Source organism: Festucalex cinctus, chromosome 18 (assembly GCF_051991245.1).
Source record: "Festucalex cinctus isolate MCC-2025b chromosome 18, RoL_Fcin_1.0, whole genome shotgun sequence".
Taxonomy (NCBI): Eukaryota; Metazoa; Chordata; class Actinopteri; order Syngnathiformes; family Syngnathidae; genus Festucalex; species Festucalex cinctus.
This window is the reverse complement of record NC_135428.1, coordinates 18,382,756-18,408,820: the sequence shown is the minus strand read 5'-3', so window position 1 is coordinate 18,408,820 and position 26,065 is coordinate 18,382,756. Positions and strand designations below refer to the sequence as shown.

The 26,065-nt window shown below is 37.2% G+C and overlaps 1 protein-coding gene across 1 annotated transcript; it reads right to left on the bottom strand.

Moving 5' to 3' along the window:
• Nucleotides 1-1,977: 1,977 nt before the first annotated feature.
• On the bottom strand, nt 1,978-25,963 carry jhy (junctional cadherin complex regulator). Its single transcript, XM_077505676.1, has 9 exons — nt 25,417-25,963; nt 23,955-24,297; nt 17,320-18,010; nt 13,001-13,087; nt 12,795-12,868; nt 9,901-10,171; nt 6,791-6,877; nt 2,516-2,644; nt 1,978-2,239 (listed from the first exon to the last, which is right to left on the bottom strand). Exons 2-9 carry the CDS (start codon nt 24,248-24,250, stop codon nt 2,033-2,035), a joined length of 1,842 nt encoding a protein of 613 aa, XP_077361802.1. The 5' UTR covers nt 24,251-24,297; nt 25,417-25,963; the 3' UTR covers nt 1,978-2,032.
• Nucleotides 25,964-26,065: the final 102 nt, after the last annotated feature.

Here is a 26,065-nt window from a genome sequence, read left to right as displayed (position 1 = left end):
AACTAATTTACATCCGTAAATCAAATGACTACATATCAGCTAAAAAAATACATGCTTGCTTAAAAAAAATACTTCCTTCCCGACACCAAGACTTACGTAGAAGACAGAAGATTGTTGTCACCTAACAACCTTATTTGCCAGAAATTCCTGCAGCTCCTTCAATGTTGTCTGCCTCGTGGCAGCCTCCCTGACCAGCCTCCTTGTTCAGTTCTTGGTAGTAACTGTGTTGACATATTTTCACCACTTGATGACTGTCTTTTCAGTGCTCCATAGTATATTTAATGTCTTGGAAATCCTTTTATGCCCTTGTATCTATTACCCTGAATGATAGCGTTGAAAAATGAGCTATAGATTGCTTTAAAACGGGGGAAATCTAATGAGCAGTTACAAACATTTTGAAGCATTCATTAGTTGGTAACAGCAATCATATATACCGTATTTTCCGCACTATAAGGCGCACCGCATTATAAGGCGCACCTTCAATGAATGACATTTTAAAACTTTTTCCATATATAAGGCTGGGGTTACGTCATGCATCCATTAGATGGTGCTGCGCTAAAGGGAATGTCAACAAAACAGTCAGATAGGTCAGTCAAACTTTATTAATAGATTACAAACTAGCTTTCTGACAACTCCATTCACTCCCAAAATGAATAGACGGCTGTTATTATTTTCTCTGAGGTAAAGTATTAGTATTAGCAAGCAATCCAAGATGGCGGGATCTTCTGCGCATGCGCGTCACCGATCGTGCAGGGTCACCGATAGCGTCTTGACAGCTAGACCTGTTGCGGCTCAATATTGATCCATATATAAGGCGCACTGGATTATAAGGAGCATGGTCAGCTTTTGAAAAAATTGAAGGCTTTTAGGTGCGCCTTATAGTGCGGAAAATACGGTATATATTTTTTAAAATGGACTCCACACAAAAACATAAATCATGTTTCTTTTTGCTTTAAGGTATGATTTATTTACTAAACTATGGACAAGATGGATAACAAAAGGTACAGTTTTAGAATAAAAAAATACAGGGTGCATAAATAATCAAATTTAAGGGAAAAATTTGCAACATCACAATTCATTTTATAGATGTTAAGAACAATAAAGCATTATTTGTTTAAAAAAGAAAAAGAAAAATGCCCCAAAAAATACATGTACAGTATGGTGCATTTTTAAACGCATGCAGTTTCAAATGATGTCGGTTTACCATCAAAAGCATTTTGCTAGTTTTGACATTTACTAGCCAAAGGCTGAGCTACACAGTCTTTGTTTACAGAGTAGCTAGTGACCAGAGCACAAGTGAGTAATATTTCCTGATGCTTACCAAATATTGTGTGTTCTATGTGGGAACTAAGTTGTTACACAACAGTACTATTATGAAAAAATATGAACACAAATACATGTAATTTTTTGCTAGCTGCCTTCATCCCACGCAAAATGGGTCTGCGACCCACTTTTGGATTTTAAACCACCAGTTGAGAAACACTCTGTTACAGTATACCATAGATTTAAGTGTTATTACAGTTTTTGTTTGTTTGTTTTAAATACACGTTCCAAAATGTTTGTGTTATCCATGTATGGAACATAACCCCTGTGATGGAGGGGGGAGTAATGTAGTGACTTCATTCATGAGATTAGTGCCATTATTGTGATTATTACGTTTCTTTGATTTCACAATTAGTCAAATAACGCACATTCTATATTGCAATTCGAATTCACTGTAGCTTTCTCTTCATGGAAAAGCGAAAAGGTTATTATGGAATTAGTGTTTCAATGCACTGTTGTGTTGTCAATTATGAAACAACTTTTAATAGAGAAAGTTCATTTTAAAAGTACTTGTAACCTCATCTAAAACGTATAACGTGAATAATTGTGTCTGTGTGCTGTAAAGCAACTTTAGTAAAATCATTCATTCCCTTGGTGAATTTCATAGGATGGAATTGTTGAGCAAAAAAATCATTTAAACGATAAACCAATACATAATCTCTTAAATAAGTATTTATTGAATGTTCAAATAGAATGATTTGTGATTTCCTCAAATGACATGCCCCTTCCTGAAGAGGGCCTCCTTTTCCTCTTGGTGACGTTTCATAAGATGGTCAACTGTGGCCGTTTGGGAAACTTTAGAGCCGTCCAAACACGGAGCGTGTCCAATGGAATCTCCTGACTGTTGTTTTTTACTTGATTTTGGTTGAGGAAGCCGAACGAGAGGCTTGGCTATGGTCTTAGCATACTCCAAAGCCTGAGAGTAAAAGAGTGAGAGAGATTGTAACATCGAGTGTCAAATTGTTTCCTAAAACATTATTCATCTATTGCAAAAAACAAAATTTAGCTCTACCATGCTAATGATATCCAGCATTATGATTAACGTCATTCACCTTCAATGTAATCAAATTGAACTCGAAAAAACAATGAAATGAAGACACAGTTTGAAAAATGAAACTCTTACTATCAAATACTGTCACACAATACAATCACAACACACCCATAAAACAAATACACAAAAATGCAGACACACCTTAATCCTGGGAACTTTCCTGTCTTTGCCTACCGGCTCCTTGGCCAACAGAAAGGGTCTTTTACTTATGTTTTTGTTCCTCTCTCGGACCGCAATTGAATACAGCTTCTGTTGGGTCATCTTCTCAGCCTGGCGATGGTCAAACAATGGAAACAAATTGAATAGAAAAAAAAGAAAGCGAATGAGAGATTCACATGCAGATGATAAAGAGGAACCTCTCCACACAACCCAACAAAACCAAACCCAGCAAGCTATTCACTAGGCCTATAAACAATTACATATATCAGTCACTAATAGGCTTGGCCCTGGACATACGCAGACCTCAATTTCGAGTAAATTAGTCAAACATGCTCACTTTGTGCAACAGGGGATTAAGAAAAGATATATTGAAGCCAAAGAGCACTTAACTTCTAATGGGTCCTCTCATTTGCTTTGTAAATGTAATTTTATCTGTGGAGTAGCAAGTGAGCCTTTAAATGATGAACTGAAAACAGAGGCAGTGCATGTAAAGCACTCAAATCCAAAGATGGGATGTTGCATAAAATGGAAACAAAAACAGAATGGAATCATTTGCAAATCCTTTCCCACCATTTTTCAATTAAATATACTACAAAGACAAGATGTGTAACATTTTGTTGTTGTTGTTGTTACAAATATTCATTCATCCAACCATCCAGCCATTATCTGTACTGCTCATTTTAAATGTGATGTCTGCAACACATTCAAAGGAGCTGGTACTGGGGGTCACCTTTCCTTTTAACACCATTCAAGAAGAATTTCGGAAAGTAATTGCTGCAAGTTTGTGGGTGGATTTTTATCCAGATTCTTCAGTTGCTCAACACATAATGCGCCACACATTCTCAATAGAAGGCAGGTCTGGACTGCTGGCAGGCCAGTATAGTGCTCTCACTTTTACTACAAAGCCCCAATGTTCTTACATTACAGAATGTGGCTTGGTATTGTCTTGCAGAAAAAACGAGGAATGTCTCTGAAATAGATGGCAGCACATGTTGATCCAAAACCATCAGCATTTGTGGTGCTCTCATGATATGACGCCAACACACCCCTACTCCATCACAGAAATTGGTATTTGAACTTTACGCTTATAACAATCCGGATTGTCATTTTTGGCTTCAGACACGACATCACAAATTAAAAAAAAAAAATAAGAAAAAAAGTGGACTCGTCAGACCGCAACATACTTTTCTCATCTTGGATGAGCCCGGCCCGCGAAGCCTGCAAAATTTCTGGCTGTTGCTGATACTGTATACGACTTTCATTTTGCACGATAACTTGCATTTGTAGCAATTGTAGATGTATTGATAAACTGTTAGATGGCAATGATTTTCCAAAGTGTTCCTAAACCCACCTGGCAATATCAGTTACACAGTAATGTGTGTTTTCAAGGGCAACGGGCATTAGATGCTGGTTTTCGGCCTTGCTACTTACTTGCAGATTTTCTGACGATCTATAAACTCCATTTTAATCTGTTTGGTCACACAGTTGTTAACAAAGTGGTGAACCTCATCCCATATTTTCGTGTGAACAACTGAGCCTGTCTGGGATAATCCATATATACCCTATCTTGACACACAGTTTCCAATTAACATGTTCAGTAGTGGAATAGTGCACACAGGAGTTTTTTTTGTTTTAAACATTTTTTAAAGCATTCTTTTTTTTTAAAGCATTCTTCAACTTTGCCAGTATTTTGTTGATGTTCTATTGCAATAAAAACATGGAACCCACCAAAAGAACGATTGGAGTTGCTTCTTTCATCGGTAAAAAAAAAAAATAAAAAAAAAAATACATTTTTATAGGTTCCCATTTTCAGCAATTAGCATCAGAATAAAGCTAAGTTTCATCATTATTCACATTCCTGTTGAAAACACTGGCAAATAGAGCTTGTTGCAATATGGCCCTGAGCTGATCGCTTATATTTTGCTGTCAGCTGCTGGCCATTTTTTGTAATAATGACCATTGCTTCAAGCCACCTCTTCATGTCAGAAGCTGCATCAAAGCCTTCTGTATGCTCTTGCATAAAAAAAAATATGTGTAAATACATTTTGGAGAGTGAAGAAAGTATTAAAAACGTGTTAACACATTTTTTGGGTTTAAATACGTATGTTAAGTATCTTGACTTTAGTGTACGTATTGAATTGAATAATAGGGTGAAAATGATTGGCAAACCTTTAACTATGTTTTACACGTTTCAGCTACATTGTAATTGGAATATGAGTAGGCCATCAATACACTGCCTAAAAAAAACCCATTGAGCCTATGTATCACATAAAAGGTTTTGATTCATTCTAAAATTGTTCCTGTCAACGCAAAACGGTATCTAAATATCAGGATATTTTATTAGTGTAAAGCTCTGTTTGAGATTCTGTTTTGAAAGTTTGTGCTTGTCAAGTGAAAGCTCTGTCATATTTCATTCAGTTATTTTTCAAAACAAAACAGAAACTACAAAACAATGACTTGTTTTGGCAATATTCGTTCCAAAAATGAAAAAACAAAAAAACGACTTGTTCCCCAAGTTCCGATTTTGTGCACAAATGTCAGTCATCTTCTAATCTGCAACAATTGCTGGCAAGTGTTAATATAGACGACATTTACAATACGTAAAAAGCGAGTGAAGCAATTTGTGAAGATACCTCGTTCACTGGCTCCTTGGAGAGCCACAACTCTTTGAGTTAATACTTAACTACTGCTTTTGATTGCATTATGGGATTTGAACTCCATTATATAAATATTACTTGCCAATATTATGGCGAATACGATGGCTGCGTCCAATATGGCGAATTAGCTGTCGTCACTTCAAATAGGCCTCATGGTTCAATGGGTGTCTGCAGCAGAAATTAAAAGAAAAAAAGGGGGCGGGGGAGTGGGGTTGGCGGTATTCAATCTCCATTTTTGATGCCCAAAGGGTTTGTGGCTCCCGTGGTTTCTTTTATGAAAGAGGTTCAAATGTTAGTTGCCAACCGCAATGTTGGAGGATTAGGTTGAGAGCACCTGGAGAACACCAATGTGAATTAAGAGCTAAGTGTGCTGTTTAATGATCTGCAAATGACAGGGTCAGGGGGTGGGGGCAAGAGGGTTGAACCACAAGAACTGGTGGGTGAAGATTCAGAACTTGTCAGGAGAAGAGAGGAAAACAGACAATATTTGGGTAATTGTCATAATTCCGGTTTCTGAAAGATTCAGAACAACCTCAATCAATCGAGGTGCCTCGATACGCAGCCATATGACGAAGAATTTGGGTTACGAAAGGGGTAACTCATTGGGATCATATTTGGGTCTTTAAAAACCTGAAAAAAAGCCTATTTGGGTTTTGACGTGTGTTTACATGGCCTTCCCAAACTGGAATATTGCCAATATTCAGGTTGCTTCTACTCAACCGGCAAGAAACAAGCTGGTTTACCTGCCGGTTGAGTAGAAACACCTGTGGCTAAAACTAAACTATGGCAGGGTTTTTACTTCCTGGACCAGGACACATTCGCCGTTTCTCAATATCAAGAACACAGAGTACGTTCTTGTGACGTAACGAGTACGTTCTTGGTAAGCCCGGTCTAAAGAACGTACTTCCCAAGCCCGCATATCTCGCTGCCGTATTTCCGTAATTCATCGCAGTTATATCATGTGACTTGCTTTCAATGAATTTGTACTACTATTACGGTGTTTCAAAATGTGTGTGTACACCATATATCGGTTAAAAACTTTACTTACATCCTTGTGATTTCGTGAGACGTCATCAATGGCAGTTTGAAAGTGCCATATAAATAAACTTGAGTTGAGTTGAGCCCAAGTACTGTTCCAATCGAAAGTATGCATAAGCGAAGACCACACGGAATTCCCGGATGTTGTTCTTTTTTCCTAGCATAAGCCAAGGATGAATCAGTTGTTGCTTGGTGTGTTGTGCACCATTTGTGTTCAAATGAGTTGTATAAAGGTTTATAACTTGTGCGCTCTCAATGTTGCTTTTATTGGCCGTCTATGAATAGTCTAGTTTGCTGTACCTTCATACTTGATCATTGATTAAATTACATGATTAAATTCACTGCCAACATCTAGCGGTGAAGTGCTTGAATGCCCTCTCACATGTAAAATTTTTGCTGGCAAAATGGAGAAAAATAATCAACTGAGAGTTGACTTGTAATGAAAAAAAAAAAAAAAACTTGTAAATTGGGGCCCTCGAAAGTCAGAGTAGCACTGTAATTTTTAATTGCAGCTTCACCATATCATAGATTTTGAGCTCTTAAAACAGGGTGCTATACTTACTTGCTTCTTAGCTGCTGTGTAGTCAGGACCCAGACCTTGGAGCTTCACATCTAGCTTCAGCTCCTTGTATTCTTTCAGGCTGTATGTCTGAGAATATGGAGGAGAGAGTTGTTGGGCACCGTTGTGAAATCCAGTTGAATTCAGCTTTATCATGATCAACAACAGGTGATCTCTTAGCACTTTTTCTACTCTTCACTCTTCGTCAAAGCTGACAATTGCAACTGCTGACACTGTTGCACTGTTAACATGATTTAGTTTCAAGATGTGGATTTGATGATAAAATGAGTACAATGGTTCGTGCCCACTTAATAGAACATGTAAACAATTCTGGGATCAGAACAAAAAGTAGCAAGTCAAAGTTATACAGCTTAAACATTAAAAAAGTCAAGTTAATGCCGTCAGTCCAAGGATTATCAGCAAATTAGTTTGTGGGTATCGCCCAGAAAATCTGCAGTTGAACTAAATTTGTTCCCCTGACGAAGGAGCAGGCAGCTTCTGTTCAGTTCCCATTCAAAGACAGCGTAAATGTGAGAGTGAACGATTGTCTGCCGAGATGCGCCGGCCATTGGCTGCATCAACGAATCAATAATATTGATCAAATCTAATATTCTAAAAAAAAAATGGATGGATGGATGTGTCATGCAATTATTATGTCACTAATTATTATGCCACTTACCTGCTGTGTTGTGCTTTTATTACGTCAGTCGAGCTACGTCACGTGCCACAGAATGCACATGCGTTAAGTGGTCATTGCGCATACTTACACTGAAGCCCATCCATGAATAAGTCACTACAGAATCCTACTTTATTCTGTTTTGAACAGAGGCAAAGTAATGTTATTTCCGATTCTTGAATGGCTCCATACGCTTCACCGGCATCGCTTGGCCCAGCCTCTGTTGCTTTTCCATTAGAGCAGGCGCGGTGCGGGATGGGGGCGGGATCAACTGAACTTGCACTTTCACAGTGTACACTCCAAGCTTATGGATTTCTACCAAAACATTTTCCGAGTGGTGAGTCTCTGCCACTGTTTTTGTGCCGTTTAAACATGTGAATTGCCGTGGATGTGGTGATGTTGCAAAGTACAGCCCAAAAAAAACATGGCTACCAACTACCCTATCAATTTGAATTGCGGGGATTAGAGTGGTGACAAACCTTGCGCAACTGTACACTTTAAAGCTTGCAAGTAAACTTCCCCGATGTCAGTAAACCACATGCTACGCATGTTAATAAAAAACAGAAACTTTCCAGCGGTTGAAACGTTTCTATCAGAGCTGATTCCATTGGATCCAATTCATTTTCAATGACCATTTGGTCGTTTCGCCTACCCACAATGCACCACGCCGCTAACCACAATGCACCTTGAATTACCCAAAATGCACCTTGATTTTGAGATGCGCATATCGCTTATTGCGATACATCTGTTGTTGTTGGGGCAGCGTTGCTCAGTGGTAGAATGGTCGTCTCCCGACCCAGAGAGTGTGAGTTCAATTCCAGGCCAGCGAAACTATGTCAAAGTATCATTGAGCAACATGCTGAACCCCCCAAGTTGCTCCTGGTGCCATGTTATCAGTAGTCAAAAGTAGGGATGTAACGATAATGGCAATATTGTGATATTAAAACTGCCACAATATATCGTCGTTGTCATGGCACAATATTAAAAGCAGCACATCTGTTAAAAAAAAAAAGTCAGGCTGATTTCCATTTGTGCAGTTCTAGCACCCTCTGGTGGCTAGTTTATTAGTGCAGTTTAATTTTCACAAGGCATGTTTTGGCCCTTCTGTTTAAAATCCATGATAATGGCCAAATGAAGGGGAACATGGCATCCATGTTGTGAACAGAGTCAATATGTGGAGGAACTCAATTTATTGTATTTATTAATTTCTTATTTAATTTAAATAATAATTAATTATTTTATTTCTTTTATTAATTAAAAAATATTAATTTATTGTACTGCTTGTATTAGTGTGTTAGTATTATTTACATTTATATATATATATATATTTATATTTTTATATTTTTCATTGCTGTAATGTATAAAAACACAATATTGCGTGTGTTTTTTTTTGTATGAGCTCATTTTTTCCAGTATTGTGACTTTCATTTGTATCGCCAACCTCCCCACACAATATCGTGATAATTACCGTATTGTGACCTTCATATCGTGATAATATCATATCGTGATGTTTGGATATATACATCCCGAGTCAAAAGCACTTTGAGGGCCTTGTTAGGAGGAAAAACGTTGTATAAATAAAGTACGTTTCACCAAAGTGAAATGTTAGAGTTCAATTTTCAACACTGACACTAGTGTAGAGTACTTTCAACACTACTCAGTGTTTACCAGTATAGATTTCTAACACTATACAATGTTGGAGCAACATTGTTTCAGTGTAAAAAAAAAAAAGTAACACTTTGAAACGTGTCAGATTTACATTCATTGGTGTGCGCACATATACACACTTTTCTAGTGTTAGATTTAACACTTCTCAGTGTTAAGATAACACGAGCTATTTTTCTGTGTAGTTCTTGGAGGGGGAGAAGGAGTGAAATGGCTAGTGATCCGCGCATCGGTACTAGAACTAGAAAATGTGTGTGAACAGGCATGAGGGATACATTTTCTATCATCTTTCCATACATAAACAAAATAAACGACAGGCTTGTTACCAAATGCCCAAGCATCTTTGGTGACCTTGTACCTTACACAGGCTATAATCACTTTATCATCTAACACATCTTCAAACGGCTTTACAGAGCCAGCAGTGGCCATCTTATTGCAATTAAGTGTATCTTAGAGGAGCTAGACAATTAACCTGATGCTTTGTGCGCTGAGTAACTAAAACCCTCCTGTTGGATTAAGCAGCCCGTGTGACGAGGGTTGAGGGGATTACTTGTGACTTCAAAGAAGCATAACCTCCCGTGAATATGGGGATTAGAATGGATGCCACAAAATTTTCCTCCTCAACCAGCTTATTAGTCCATTTTACTGTTCTGTACTTATAATGTAAATACGCTTGAAAGTTTGAATGACTAAAGGTCTTAAGGGGCATCCAATACCACCCCATAAGAGATCTGGGGGGGGGGATACAGAAAATACTGAAGCTCAAACCAACCTTGTAATTGGTTCTTGTCCCCGTCTTATCTTCCATCTGTGCCAAGATTTCAGCAGAGCTGTTTCTATGGTTGGGATTGATTGTCTTCACACCTTGTCTAAAGCATTGCTTTGGCATAATAGGTGGCAGCTTTGTATAGACTCCCTTGTTGTGTGAAGTACTTGAAGGTAGCGTGGAGTCGTTTTCCAGACTTTGGTGATTGCAATCTTCATTTGGACACAACTCCTCTTTGCCCTCTTTAATGGTTAAGTAGCATTTTAATGCAGTTGTGCTGAAACACATAATTGTTTGTTCAATGATAATGGAATAACAAAATATAGTTAGGGGTGCACATAATTTTGGTCTGGTAAGGTACTCAAGTGGCGCCTGGTGCTCATTGTTTTTCTGACCCATTGACCTCACTGACAGTGGAGAATCTAGGATTTATAACTATTAATTAGTGTGTTATTAATAGATGTAGCTTATAACAACATCTTGAGAAGTCTTCTTTAGATGTATTGACATTGTATAACTTAATACAGCACTTACCTAAATAAATACAATGAACAAAATAAATATGATTTGAAAAAGGTTTCTGGTTGGAACATATTTGTTCCAAATGGAAAAAAATGGTTACTTTTGAGTTATTTTTAAATACATAATTCTGTTGAGCCACAACTCAAAAGCAATGTCTGAATTTCACTGGTTTGTTTTCCTTAAATTATTTATTATTACTTTGCCATATTCAAGTTATTTCTGTGACCAATTGAGGTTTTACTTTCATTAACAGAAGTGTACTAACAATTTTGTCCATGTGAATAAGTATAAAAGGACCATCATATTGCTGTGAATTAACAATTCCAAACCAGTATGCCCATCTTCTACCTGCTTGTTCTGTGTCAATGGGCAAGAAGGTGTGTACGAGAACAGCACAACGGCGATAAATCGGATATGTTTAGATATGGTCGGGCTCACCGACTTTTAATGTGGATTTTGTCTGGACGGTGAGTCCATCATTCAACTGTGCCATCTTTTGGAGGAGCAGCTCTCCAGTGTGAACAATAATCAAGCCAATTAATTCCAATTAATCTGTGTTTATTATAGTAATAAGACATTTAAAGCCAAGAATCCAGTGCACGGTAATGCACTTTTTTTTTATTGACTAACCTCCAAATATGCATTTAGTCCTAAGCAAAATTTTCTGATTACATTATTTTTATTAGATTTAGTGGGTGAATTTATCAGGTTGTCAGTAGCACTTAACTCATTCACTCCCAGCCATTTTCACAGAAGCAGTCCCGTTCGCTTCCGGCTGTTTTACTGGATTTTGACTGATTTTGCAAGGCCCACAGAATATTGTGTTCAATTGCTATAAAAGCATGGAACCTATCAAAAGAAAGATTAAAGTCTCTTCTTTCATCAGGAAAAAAAAGTATGTTTCTACCGGTTTCCGTTTTGCAGCAATTAGCATTAGAAGAGAGCTAAGTTTCATCAGTTTTCACAAATCTATTCGAAATTGTAAGTAATTGAGCTTTTTATCTACATGGCCCTGGTTGATATCCTTTGCTCTGCTGCCACCTGCTGGCCGTTTGTGTAATAACTACCATTTCTGCAACCGTTCTTTTCAGTTGAGAGGCTTCATCAAAAAGCCTTCTGTATGCTCTAGCATTAAAAAAAAAACAACAAAAAAAAACGAAAAAAAAAACATAAATACGTCTTTGGGACACTTAGAACATTAAAAAACAAACAAACGTATTTACACGTTATTGGGAGCAATTTAGTTTTAATTTAATATATTAATATTAATTTCATATTAACACATGCACATGACTATCTTCTCCAAATCAAATTCAAACGGTGGACGGTGGTGCTCCCTCTGACCACCTGAAAAGTTTCCTAGTTAGAAAAATATTAGCTATCCTCTACCTAACAACATAAACAGACAGCTACCATTAAATGCAGCAAAAATCAGGAATTGTATTGATATTAGTGTGTTGGTATTGAGTAATAAAATGTTCCACATATCGTCGCTGTTATGTGAAAAACATGTCCATTTTTGTCATTTTTCACAAAAAAAAATTACCAGACATTAATGGGAGAAAAACTGCCAGCTCAAAATCCAGTTTCTTATCATTAATATCAAAGTCAATTAAATAATGTTTGCTCCAGTCAATGACAGTATAATTAGACCCAAATGGTCCAGTTCAAGTGACTTTATAAAGTGGCAAATTTGCCACTTTTTTTCTCTCGCCGCGCGGCTGTGTCGGCAGAAAGGAAACGCACATGTCATGCTACACAAGTAACAGTTTGGAAAATGTCTACGAAGGAAGCACTCCTTAAAATGTACTTCACGGTTGGGTTTTCAAACAAAGAGATATTAATTGCTTTAGCAGAGATTAACAATATTATAGTTGCCAGTTTATAAAGTGGCAAATTTGCCACTTTTTTCCTCGTCATATTAAAAAGTGGCAAATTTGCCACTTTTTTTCTCATCATATTAAAGCTTTTTTTCTCGTCATATTAAAAAGTGGCAAATTTGCCACTTTTTTTCTCATCATATTAAAAAGTGGCAAATTTGCCACTTTTTTTCTTGTCATATTAAAGCTTTTTTTCTCGTCATATTAAAAAGTGGCAAATTTGCCATTTTTGTTCTCGTCATATTAAAAAGTGGCAAATTTGGGATTAATGGTTTAGGAATGAAAAGGTTATGTGCTTGTTAAATACAAGATTACATTATACACGGTATCAGTCCCAGATTTGGAGGCTTGGTACAGTTGCTTCTTGTGTGTTGCTTTTTTTGTGGACTGTAGTGTTAAATCCAAGCAATAAGGAAATATACTGTTATTGCAAAAGCAATAGTAAAATACAATAACCCAAAAATTTGATCAAAACGTTTTTTTTTAACAGTAAATCACCTTTGCAATTTGGGGCTTTTCTCCATGCTGGGTTCCATATTCCCCTGTTTACTTTCTTCAATGATATGGGTGACCTGGAGTTAGAGATGGTTTAACACTTTAAGCACAAATAAAGGGGTCCCAGCAAAGGGGGAAAAAAGTACACAGTACATAAAATGCATCCTTGTGCAAATACTGTCTTCAAACTGGGATAACGGAGTCCATACCTTCAATTGTTGTGTTAAACTTAGGTCTGGATCTGAACTCTCTTTTGGACACTCAGTAGTGGCTTCCTGATGAGCAGCTTCATGCATCTTCACAAAAGTACAAAAAGAAAAGCAACTTCAATCAACAGTGTTGTCAGGTACGTTATTATTCTTTTCTTTTTATAAGGCAGAATGCCAGTCTTGAGAATCATGCACAGCAACGCCTGATAACGATCACACAGCCGATACCGTCGATGCCTGTATGATTTAAATCTAACGAAACATTTGAATGAATAGTAACTGCGTATGCCACTTGTTTTGGGAGCTGGACTTTATGTTTGTAACGAGTGACCAAGTAGGCCATTTGTAACACATTTAACAATCCAAAAAAATCTGGTTGTGTAAGATTCTTGGTCTTGGACATTAAGAAGGACAAGCACCAAAATCAGTGTCTTGCCCGACCGACTTGCATCCATGACTCTCCAGTTCCAAAGATGCATGAACTGCTTTCACTTCCAGGATCAACCCAAGCGAGTTCTTGAACCCTGGACCTCCAGATTCAGACTGATGTCGACTGATAAAATCAGACTGTAGAGGAATACATTTGAAATGACCAATGAGAATGAATCAGATCAGCATCTGTAAAATAAGTGGTAGGTTTACGGTTATGTTACGCAAGATACCCAGTGTATATATGTATATATATACCAACATGCACAAACATGTTGTGTTTGTCTCTATCATTGCCTTTTGTCACCCATTACGAAACGCCGAATCAAATGGAGCCAATAATCTTGCCAGAATTGCATTTGGAGGATGGTAACCTGTGTAATATCTTTTCTTCTAAATTGGGAGACCAGTAATTGCTTCTCCATGAGGCAATGTCACAACAAAGTCTGGCAATTGCACCCGGCTGGATTACCTCCTGTACCCCAGAAACATCTTTTTTTGCAATGATGACATCAAAGAGGATGTGGATCTTGAATTGCATTTAGCTGCTATTGTAGACAGCCTAGGTAATCTTGATTGGGTGTTTAGAATGAGGCAGGGGCAGAGGCCTTCCCAAAGCTTTGGTCTAAAGCTATTAAAAGATTGTACATTATGTTACCCTAGCTTTGAAGTGAGGGCCTGCAAGACGAGACGGGACCGTGAGTGCAATAGCAGAAGATTGATCTGCTACTTCTGTTATTATCAAAGAATACTAGTCTCAACGAACCTACTCGTTGCTACTGCCACAGTACCACTTTGATGGTGCAAGCAATTGCCGCATTAGAAGCTGGTGTACATTTAACAGTGTGTAATTACAACAAGGACCAAATGTGGTATTGTGGCATGGTAACAACTGGCTTGTGTTGTCATTTTTTAGGTTATTTTGCTGTCAACAGTTTTTAAATACCGCATGCTAATATGCTATATATATATATATATATATATATATATATAGTTTATATGGATTTGTAATTTATTTTTTTTTCAATGTATCATTATACATGTTATTTTCAATTGAGAATTTAATCTCTTAATCTCTTAAATGAAATAATTGAATAGAGAACAATTATTATTAAGTAAGATGTGTCTGGCAATTGAAAACTAATGAGCAAATTCAGAGCGATATTGACAAAACCCAAGGGTTCAAGAGAGGGAAAGCCTCCGGCTCTGTTTACCACTACACAAAGCTAACGGCTCTTGACTATGTAAATGGTGATGATATGAGACATTGTCGAGGGCTGGGGCTCAGATGGGTGGACAAGGTTGAGGGTATTATAGCCAGAAAAACAGTCATGTGGCCCAACAAATGGTGAATGCGTGCTATCCAGACCAATTATGCCACTGTGCCAGGTGCATGGATGTCTGAGAGCCTATTGGGAGCCATGTCTCTGATGTTCTGGTTGCACACATCAAGTCATAATAAGCACTACATAGCCAGACAAATATGTATGGCTCTTTCATATGGTTGAAGAGAAGTAAAATGAAACCACGCAAATTAATTTTCCAGGTGGGGGTTAAAGCAAACATGATAGGACATCTTTTTGGTTGGTGACTGACAGTGCCATACAAAGCTTTTAGCTCGCAATGATACTAATAAATCAGAAAAGGGTCGCTTGATGCAGGCATAGCAGAAAGATGCCAATAGTGTTTTGGGTAGCCAAGCTCCATTCAAACAGCTGCAAATGAAAAAGTAATCAAGCTAACCATACAGACTTAATAACATTACATTAATATTTGGTCACGGTGTATCGGTGGATATATGGTGAACACCTGGCCACTGACGGTGGCAAGCACAGATAAAATACATTTTAAAAATAAATAAAAATGAGAGAGGGTTTTGATAGGAAGGCCACCGGCTAAAAACAATGTGCCAAACATATCATGAGAGTGGGCTCGCTGTGGCGACCCCTGCTGGGGTAAGCTGAAAATCAAACAAAAGGGTGGAGGTTTATGCTTTCCAGAGTAATTTTAGCTTTAAAGGTAAAGAGATAATTCCCTCAAGGCATCTTGAAAAAAAGAAATACTAACACTTACTGAGCCAATAATAAACAGCATTGCTGAAATTTAAAAAAAAATAAAAAAATAAAAAAATAAGAAAGGACTCCTTTTGAAACTATCCATCCATTATCTGCAGCTCCTGGTGGTCATTTGTTTAATTGCATTAAGATTCCGTTTTATGTGGGGTCGTTGGTAAAACAGACCTTTTCACAATGGGTGGAGTTGACAACTGCTGACCTGACCATCCAACATCAGGTTTTTGAAAAACATTTTCTCACAGGTACAAATAGTCTGTTCAAGATTATTACACAAATGATTCATCCGTCCATTTTCCCAACCGCTTATCCTCACGAGGTTCGCGGGCATGCTGCAGTCCAGCTCATTAATGATGTTTTTCTAGAATTTTCTCAAGTAGTTGAAAGTGATTATTTCAATTCAATATTTTTGAACAATCCCATGATGGTTTGGGGATTAATTTAAAATGCACAGTTCCAATTTGTTGTTCCACACAAAGTTTCACAACATTGTATAGGCTGTAAAGATTTGAAAAGAATCATTTGTTACGGAAGTATAGAGCTGCCAATGAGGAGTAAACATTTTTGGCTGGCATGAACATACTAGCAAATATGTTCGAACGTATTGAAATATATTCGAACATACTCGCAAATACTTTCGAACATACCCGCAAATCCGTTCGAACATACTCGCAAATACGTTCGAACATACTCGCAAATACGTTCGAACATACCCGCAAATACGTTCGAACATACTCGCAAATACGTTCGACCATACTCGCAAATACGTTCGAACATACCCGCAAATACGTTCGAACATACTCGCAAATACGTTCGACCATATTCGCAAATACGTTCGAACGTATATATAGGCTACATGCTACAAAGTTAGCATACCTTCCCATAATGCCACGGGGTATTATTTGCATATGCGCGAGTGAAAACAAAACAAACATAATAAATTAAAAAAAAAACATAATAAATCGTAAAAGTTATGAATGAATACTGTTTTTTGTCTACTTAATTTTCTAATGAATTGGTAATGTGGCCCAAATGCCTAAAAATGGGGTTTTGTTTGCGCTTGCGCATGCGCAAATAATACACCGTGGCATTATGGGAAGGTATGCTAACTTTAGCCTAAAGTAGGTTCGAACATATTTGCGAGTATGTTCGAACATATTTCAATACATTTGAACATATTTGCAAGAATATTCGAACATATTTGCGAGTATGTTCGAACATACTCGCCAGCCAAAAATGTTTACTCCACATTGGCAGCTCTACGCTTCCGTAATTTGTTGAATTTGAAGTATTAGTAATTTACTGAAATTAAAAGCTATTTTAGTCAAAAGCATCCCAAAAGGCCACATTACATTTGAATATAGGACCCCTTATTTCATAGCAGCTTCCAGTCAATATTCCTCAAGTTTACTCAACAGACCGGCCCACAATTTAGAGGGAGCAACCCATTAATTTGCAATATAGATATCAAACTGAACCAAGCAACATCAGTGGCAAAGCTACATGTGGATTTTGCTGCTTTATTCATATTCCACGAGTGCAATATCAACCATTTAGACTAGTAGAAAAAAAATATTCTAAAGACAATTTTTGTGTTGACTTCCCTTATATGGCCACACTGAATGACCAGATCCAAAAACTCCCCGCCTGCCACTGGAAGTTTCACAATTCTTAAATTCATTGAACTTGAGACTTTTTGGAGAGTTTCTGCTTTATTTTTTGCAAAATGTCAGAATAAAATAGCTGCTATATAGGTTACAGCAGCCGAATTTTTATTATGTGAAGCTAGGGTACTGATTAACCATCATCTTCACGTACCTTTTTCACACCGCGGGCCTTCTTCTGCTGAAGTGCATGCATATTCACATAGGATCCATTATCAGATGTGCTTCGGCCCAGTGTTATTTTGTTACGTTCCACAACGCCTTCTGTGTGTCGTTTTTTCTTTCCAGGAGTCTGAGAAATCTCTGTTGTCGGTGAAATTTGAAATGATCCTCCAGTTATGTGTTGCAGTTCCTTCTGGTAGTAGGTTTGATATTCTTTTAAGCACTTAACATGCATTTCCTCCATGTGCTCTGTCGTCTCAAGAGATCTTTTAATATTCTTATCCACGTTGGCACAGCTATTCTTTGGCTGGTCTTCGGACTGCCCGTGGGTAGTGCAATCACTACAACTATGAGATGAGTGGGATTTTGGTGAGCTATGACACAAACTATTGCTGTGATAGCATTGGGTTGTTATTGAGCTAACCTGATCATCTTGGGGGTGTAAGTGGTATGGCTGATTACAGTCACTGCTAGAAACATGAGGAGTCATTGAACTTGTGTCAACAATATATCTGTATCCGCTTATAAATGGCTCCTGCGATTGACTTGGCGTTTGTCTACAAAAGTGGTGATGTTCCGGGACAGAAAAGTTTAACCTCTCAGAGATGACATCTCCCATTTCATTAGTGTTCCAGTTTGGGTCACAGCACAATTCTGAGGAAATATCACTGACATCCAGTTTGCTGTAATGTAAAAGGAAACAGAAGAAGACACTCAGTACATAAAGCCAAACACTTGCATCTGCCTCTGTGCATTTAAGCAGGATAGTTCGCAAGAGGTTATATTAGCTTACACTTTTCCCTTCCCATTTATGTTCTCGACTGAAATTTACTTGGGTCAAAGTTACTTTTTTTGGAAAGTGATCCATTGTAAGTCTTTTGAGTGAGTTCTGCAAAGTAGCTTTTGACTTTTTTTTTCTATGTTTCGTTTTTGTTTTTGTTTTGTTTTTAGGGGAATTTACGCCTCTATTATGTAATTATGAACCATCCCACACGGGTCTTATCCTTCTAAACACTTGTTCCACTTACCTCATTCACTCCCAGCCAATTTCACTGAAGCAACCCCCTTCGCTTTCTGGCTCTTTTACTGGATTTTGACTGATTTTTCAAGGCACACAGAATATTGTGTTCTTTTGCAATAAAACCATGGAACTTACCAAAAGAAAGATTAGAGTCTCTTCTTTCATCAGGAAAAATTCCTGTTTCCGTTTTGCAGCAATTAGCATTAGAATATAAGTTTCACCATTATTCACAAATCTGTTTAAAACCATGGGGAAAAGAGCTCGTTGCAACATGGCCCTGGTTGATCGCTTATACACTGCTGCCACCTGGTGGCAGTTCAGGTCAGAGGCTGCAACAAAGCCTTCTGTATGCTCTAGCATTAAAAAAAATAAAATGAAAAAATACTAGTCCTATGGCAATATTTAAAATAGAACGTTTTGATACGATTTTGAGAGCAAATGAGTTAATAAATTTAACTACTAACATGAAATATGAATACGAGTTCAGATATGATCGAAAGTTGATGGTAAGTTAATAGCCGTCCTCGTCGCTGCTGCGGTGCCGTGAATGGTCTGCGTGAAGCAACACGCTCTGATCTTATTTCCGAACACAACCACGCTGAGGGAACGAGGATTTGGGGGACACGAACTGTTATATTCACCCATCCATCGATACATCCATTTTCTTGACCGCTTATTCCTCACAAGGGTCGCGGGGGGTGCTGGAGCTTGTCACATGGATACGCGTGGTAAATGCGCAACCATTTTGGCCTGGAATGGACCGGCCGTACGGGATTTTTCCCAAACTTCAATATGAACAGCACTACCCCCTCCGATTGTCCGACGCTGTTGTCATGAATAAAATACAATGACATCCAGCATACACATGCCCGCGGAGCACCAAATCCGTCTTCCTGCGCCTGATCAAATCCACCAAAATGATATCACCTGCACCACAAGTTAGACCTGTACATACTGCGTCAAATCTAGTCCACTTTTTTCACCAAACTGCCAGGGGCGTGACAGCACAGCGACGTGTGGCTCGTCTTTCAAATTCACAAACACACTAAACTCCACAAAAATTACGTTGCCCCTGTTTTTATGCCGAGCACACTGAGCGCGAACACCCGTCTAAGAAATTAGAGCATATGAGTCTTTGTCTTAGATTTCATTAACCAGAAGGTCAAGCTTAAAAAATAAAATAAAATAAAATTTAAAAAAAGCATGACGTTTAAGACTGATGATTAATCGTGAATCATTATGGGACCATCCGACTAATTCGGTAGATTGTGAAAGTGACTGAATTGATGGGCTGGGCCCCTTTAGTTCAGTTCATAGAATCGCCCCTTCTTGACAAGAAATCACATTTATGGAGTTCGATTACCAATGGCAGTTTTCAGTACGATAAATGCCCAAGCGCTTGTACATGTACAGCATATAAAAAATACAAAGGGAACGTAAGCAATGATGTCCTCAAGCTAAGATGCTAATAGGGTTTGCAATCATATAATAATTGTTTTGTATTTTTACCTTCAGGCTGACAAATGAACGTGAATTTTAGCCATACTATCAGGGGAATCGTTCAGAAATTCAATTTTTCCGATCATAAACAGGCTACAAATTGTGGTATAAAATGCTCAATGGCAATGAAAAGATGTTGTTAAAATAAACTGTAATTTATTCTTGGTGGGATGAAAATAGACTAACAAACATCATGATGAGTATGTGTGGGGGAGGACGGGGGTCATCGGTGTAGGATTGCTCGTTTCAACGAGACCGAAAGGGTACGAGATGTCCCTCTAATGAGTCAAATTCAAACTAGTTAGAGAATATATTAAAACATGCAGCTGGGTGTGATGGAAAAATACAGAATTTGCCCATGAGTATAGAGGCCCGGATACAGAAGCAAGTGGAAAAACAGTGACAATGAAAGAAAATAGTTGCATGGACTCAAACACCATCTTCCAATATTGAGTAAATAAGTGAAAAATATAGTGCACAGGGATGAATAGAGCTGCTTAGATAGGATTTGTTCACTTGAATGAGGAATGGGCACTGGGTTTGTAAAGTATGCAGTGGCATTGTGTGAAAAGGCTTATCTGCTTTGAGGAGTCGGTAAAAAAGGACTATGAGAACATGATGATGGGAATACAACTGTGTCCTCTGCCTCGGCTCTATTAGATTGAACCCTTTGTGTAAATGTACCAAGGTCATTTTCCTCTGAAACAATATACTTTGGTAGCAGATGAACATTATCCACAGGTTAATGACCGCAGGAGAGTACCGTAAATTCCCTTTTTTTTTTTGTAATTTACTATCCTTCAATGTCTGAAGCAGACAAAAGTTTGAGACAAGAAGAGTTGAAAGACAGATGTCCTGTTGTGCTTTACATATAGGAGATGACTATCACATTTTCCCCAAAAGAGAGATCTCTCTTACAGTTGCAATAATCTTTGTTATTTGGTCCACGAGTGGCCACACAAACAAAAGAAAACTATAATTTACCTGGAATGAAAGCTTTTATTCTCCTTGTTCCTCAGTTAGGGCATGCTTCACTATAATTATGGAAGCCCAAAAATGTCACAATTCAATAAATAAAAACAACAGTTTTAAATAAATACGCTTTTGATAAATAACAGACAATTATGTAATATGATCATTACGTTGTAAAATTAGGTATTATTATTATATTATTATTATTATTGTTATTATTATTATTAAATGTGTTCATACTCTTCTTTAATATGTACTTATTAATATTTATTTGATTAAATATTTCATAATGATTATTTTAACAATGTCATACTTTTTCCAAAATTTTCTAAAATTATATATATATATATATATATATATATATATATATATATATATATATATATATATATATATATATATATATATATATATATATATATATATATATATATATATATATATATATATATATATATAATAAAATAACAATGTCCTTTTCCACAATGTCTTTTTTTATTTCATAATGATGTTTTTCAGAAGAAAAACTTGGTCTGTCAGTCAAAGTTAGTGGTTTATTTGGACCTCTACTGGATCCTTTAAGATCGATTAGCTTTCCTAGACACAGGTCATGGTCGTTGTTTCGGCAGTAACAGAAGAAACAATGGTGGACTTCTGCTGTGTTTCTGCAGCTCTGCTGACTCTAGCGAATCAAACAGAGCATGAGAACTTGGCACTTCTGAATGAGACTTCTCTCCTGCAGGCATTCTTTCTGAACCGATGATTGAGGTTGGCCCTCAGGCTTTTCAGTTTTATGGTCATAAAGCTGTTGCCCATGTCTGTATAAAGGACTCAGCCAATCATCTCAGCCAATCACTTAACTGGCTCCGCGTCATGTGATTTGATTGACAAGACCAAATTATTCTGCATAAAAACCCCATTATGAAATTAAAAGGCCATTGTGGAAAGGGATATTATTAAATAAAAACTGACTTTGTCAAAAATGTTTTCTTATCTTATAAAATCTTGGAAAAAATAAATAAATGTCATTATTTTAAAAAAGTATGACATTGTTAAAATAATAATGAAATATTTAGTCATAATAAAATATTTGTTACATATTACAGAATAGTATGAACTTATGAACACTTTTCATAATAATAATAATAATAATAATAATAATAATAATAATAATAATAATAATAATAATAATAATAATAATATTAACAACAATAACAACAATACATCCATCCATCCATCTTCTTGACCGCTTATTCCTCACAGGGGTCGTTGGGGGTGCTGGAGCCTATCTCAACTGGCTTCGGGCAGTAGGCGGGGTACACCCTGAACTGGTTGACAGCCAATCGCAGGGCACACAGTGACAAACAGCCATCCATGCACACAAGCACACCGAGGGACAATTCAGAGCGCCCAATTAACCTGCCATGCATGTCTTTGGAATGTGGGAGGAGACCGGAGTACCCGGAGAAGACCCACGCAGGCACGGGGAGAACATGCAAACTCCATCCGGGAAGGCCGGAGCCTGGACTCGAACTGGAGACCTCAGAACTGGGAGGCGGACGTGCTAACCACTCTTCCACCGTGCCGCCCTAATTTTAATAATAATAATAATAATAATAATAATAATAATAATAATAATAATAATAATAATAATCATCCCACATTTTACAATTTAATGGCCATATTACATAATTGTTGATTTTGATTTGATTTTTTTTATTTGATTTGAATTGTCTGTTATTTATCCAAAGGACATTTATTTCAAACTGTTGTTTTCATTTATTGAATTATGACACTTTTTGGCTTTTAACTATCCTTGATGTTTAAATATTCAAAGTTTCATTGATGCTCTCTGTTGTGTTTAATTACCGCTATTATCTGTGTTATAGTATTTTGAATGCGCGCTATTTAAATCTTATTAAAGGATAAATGTTATTTGAAGTGAATGTAATTGGATAATACATCTTTTACCTCACAAACTATTGTAATTATAAACACAAAGAATACCTATTGTTCCCAACATAGGATCAAATTCAATCCACGTTCATAATTTAACCACAATTTTCTCAGCAGTGCTACAAACATCATTACTGCCATCTACTGGCAATTTCCCTCTAATAAAAGGCATAAAAAAAGTGACTCCAGTAATGTGCAAATAACTTGTATTTTGTAGTAATCAATGTTACTATTTCCAGAACAGTAATCAGAATAAAGTATTTAATCCAAGTCACGGTGTGGTACTATTTATGTCTTTTTTTCAGAGTAAGATATGCACATACTTTTGTTTTCTGTCTTGTGAGTGGTTTGGGGGGAGACGCAACAGGGCCCAGAAGATATTTTGTTTTACGACAGTTTTAAAAAATAATGTCATACATTTTAATATAAAAAATAGCATTCTGTAAAATTATAATCAATAATAAGGTAATACTAATAATAAAAGTAATACTATACGATAGATGCAAAAACGGTTCACTGTAAATAAACTTAAATGCTTGATCCTCAGGGTGCAGACTTTCACAAAGTTTGTCGCTGGCAGCGTCCAACGTTTCAAAGTGTGAATCCTTCAAAACATCATATGGTTAATCTCTGCTAAAGCAATTACTATCTCCTTATTTGAAAACCAAACCGATAATTATTGGCACAAACATCCGAGGAGTACGCTACATGTATTTCTCATAAATTTCTGAGTTTTATTTTTCTCACAAATCTGCCACTTTATAAAGGTGAAAATTCGCCACTATATAAAGTCGCAAATGAACAAGTTTTTTTTCTCTGAATATTACCCCCACCCTCCATAAAAATATAAATTTTTATGTGGCCCTAATACGCCGTCGTACCCATGGCATGCTTTTTTCATTTAACTCAGCCGAAATGCATCGCTAGGTAAGAAACGTGTTACTTTATTCATTTTACTGTGGTGTAAATATTGTGCACAAATAATACACATTAAAAAAAAACCTAATACTGAAACTAACTAAAACTAAGCATTTTTAAAAATAATTTAAATAAAAACTAACAGAAGCACCCTGAAAACTAACTCAATTTAAAAAACAAAACTGAAAACGAAATAAATATAAACTAAACTGAAAATTCCCAAACTATAATAGCCCTGGTTCTAATGCGAAAAAAATTACCTCTTGTGAGTATATCTTTCAGGTTCCGTCGTTCTCTGTGAATGTGCTGCTACTTCAATGCTATCACAAACCATGTCATCTTCATGTGGATTACTGTTTGCGTCTGCAACGTCCGGATTTCCTTCCTTGAAACTGTCATCCATCTTTCCTGGAGGCACTATGTCATCACCAAAGTGCATTCTTAGCTGTTGTTTGCAGACGCTCACCTGGGCCACACTCTCTGTGTCTATCTCCAGAGAGTCAGTCAGAGCAGCTGTTCCCTGATTAGGAGACGTAGCTCGGACTGTGTTGTCCATACTGTCAGGTTGCAGGCCAATGTCTGCCCCAAGAGAACTGTCAAACACTACAGAGAAAAATATTCATATTAAAAAATGAAGGGAGTTTCATTTTCATTAAAAGGTACATTGCAGAGTTGAAAATAGTAATGTCAAAGACTTTTCGACATAATGCATGCTTCACCAATGCCCAGATGAGTACAAAGAGCCCTGACATTTTAACTGTACCTACACCAGTCAACTTGTATCTTCTCTTCAGTGTGGAGTGTTAAATTTGAATTCAAACAGTTTATTCGAGCGCACATACTTGCACGGGCACCATGCACGAGCTTGACACAGATGCTGCAGTTATGCTTTAGGCCAGAATTGGCAGTTGTGAGTAAAAAAAAAAAAGACAAATCCGCATTCCGTAATGGATCTTTAACATCGGAGCACCCACAATTTTGTGCATCTTGAAACATGCTGCTGGAGACGTACTTAATTTCACATCACTGTGTCTCTTATTTTCTTGACATACAAGTATTTTTTGTCTTCTATAGCAGTACTTTTTTGTATATACTGTAAAATTAACAAAATAGGGAAGACTTTTTGATGATGCATTAGAAGTTTTGGTTTGGAATTGTGGAAGGTTTGGTTTGGAATTGTGCTGTGGTTCAATCAGATGTTGATGCTGCCTTGTTGAGTGGTAAATTGCATTGTGTACGGTTTTGTTGTTAAGTCAACAACACAAAAAGATTGTGGCGGCTAAAGCTGTAGCTGTATCGAACTGGGTGACGTAGCGCCGACCATTAATCGTGTTGAAATCAAATTCAGTTCTGACTGAGGTCCGTTTTTCCATTTCCTTTTCCCCATTTTCTCTCAAAAATTAAGATATTAAAAAAAATAAATGGATCTTTTTGTGTCTGTGTTCGATTTAAATAATTAGTCACTCACCTCCTCGTTTTTAATTTTGAATTGTCAAATGGAAATTCAAAACACGAATTAAAGACCTATAGCTACAGGAGGATTAAATATCCTTGGAGAACTGTTTTTTTATGTAAACTTAATTTGCAACCATCACCTAAAAAGTGCGCCAAAGCAGACATGCAAACTTATTAAAACAATGTGGACGTAATTTGATTTCTTGTAGATAAACTGGGCCGCTCAGCCAAGTATTTTCATGCACCATATCTGACACTGAAACTTACCTCGTCTCTTCACTGCCAGCAAGCTGCTCAAACTGTCGCCAGTGAGATAGTTAAGAGCGGACACAAAATTCACAAAATCGGTTACATTTAAAGAAGTTCATTTGTCAACCCGAAACAACTCTGGACGCAAGGCTTCGTATTAGCTACAGTGCCGGGCTGAATCGTTGACCTTAATGACGTAAGTAAAATAAGTAACGTAAAATAATATACGGAAACAAAAATGGCAAACGCGGTAACCATAGAGACACAGTCGCGGACAGCGTGCTTTCAATGTTCATCCCGAAGATATCGTATATAATCACTAGAGGGAGCCTTGACTGGTTGAGGACATGCAACTCATGCCGCCATCTTGAATGGGGACTCCCCGGCCATTTGCGAACGCCTCGGGAACCGCTTTAAAAACTCTTTTATTCTCTCGTAGAACGTTTCATGTAAAATGTTCTCTTAAACTCTTCCAAACTCAGAAATTGACAATCTTCATCTTATATCCGTAACAAAGATGTGTTTCTCATATTACGTTAGTATTCTTGTTGAATGTACTTACCCTGTTGTTCCATAAGGTGGAGCCATGCGGTGAACAATTGTGGGTAAAGGTATAACACTATCTTCCATTAGTGGACCACCTGTTTATGATACGCAGATAATTTCA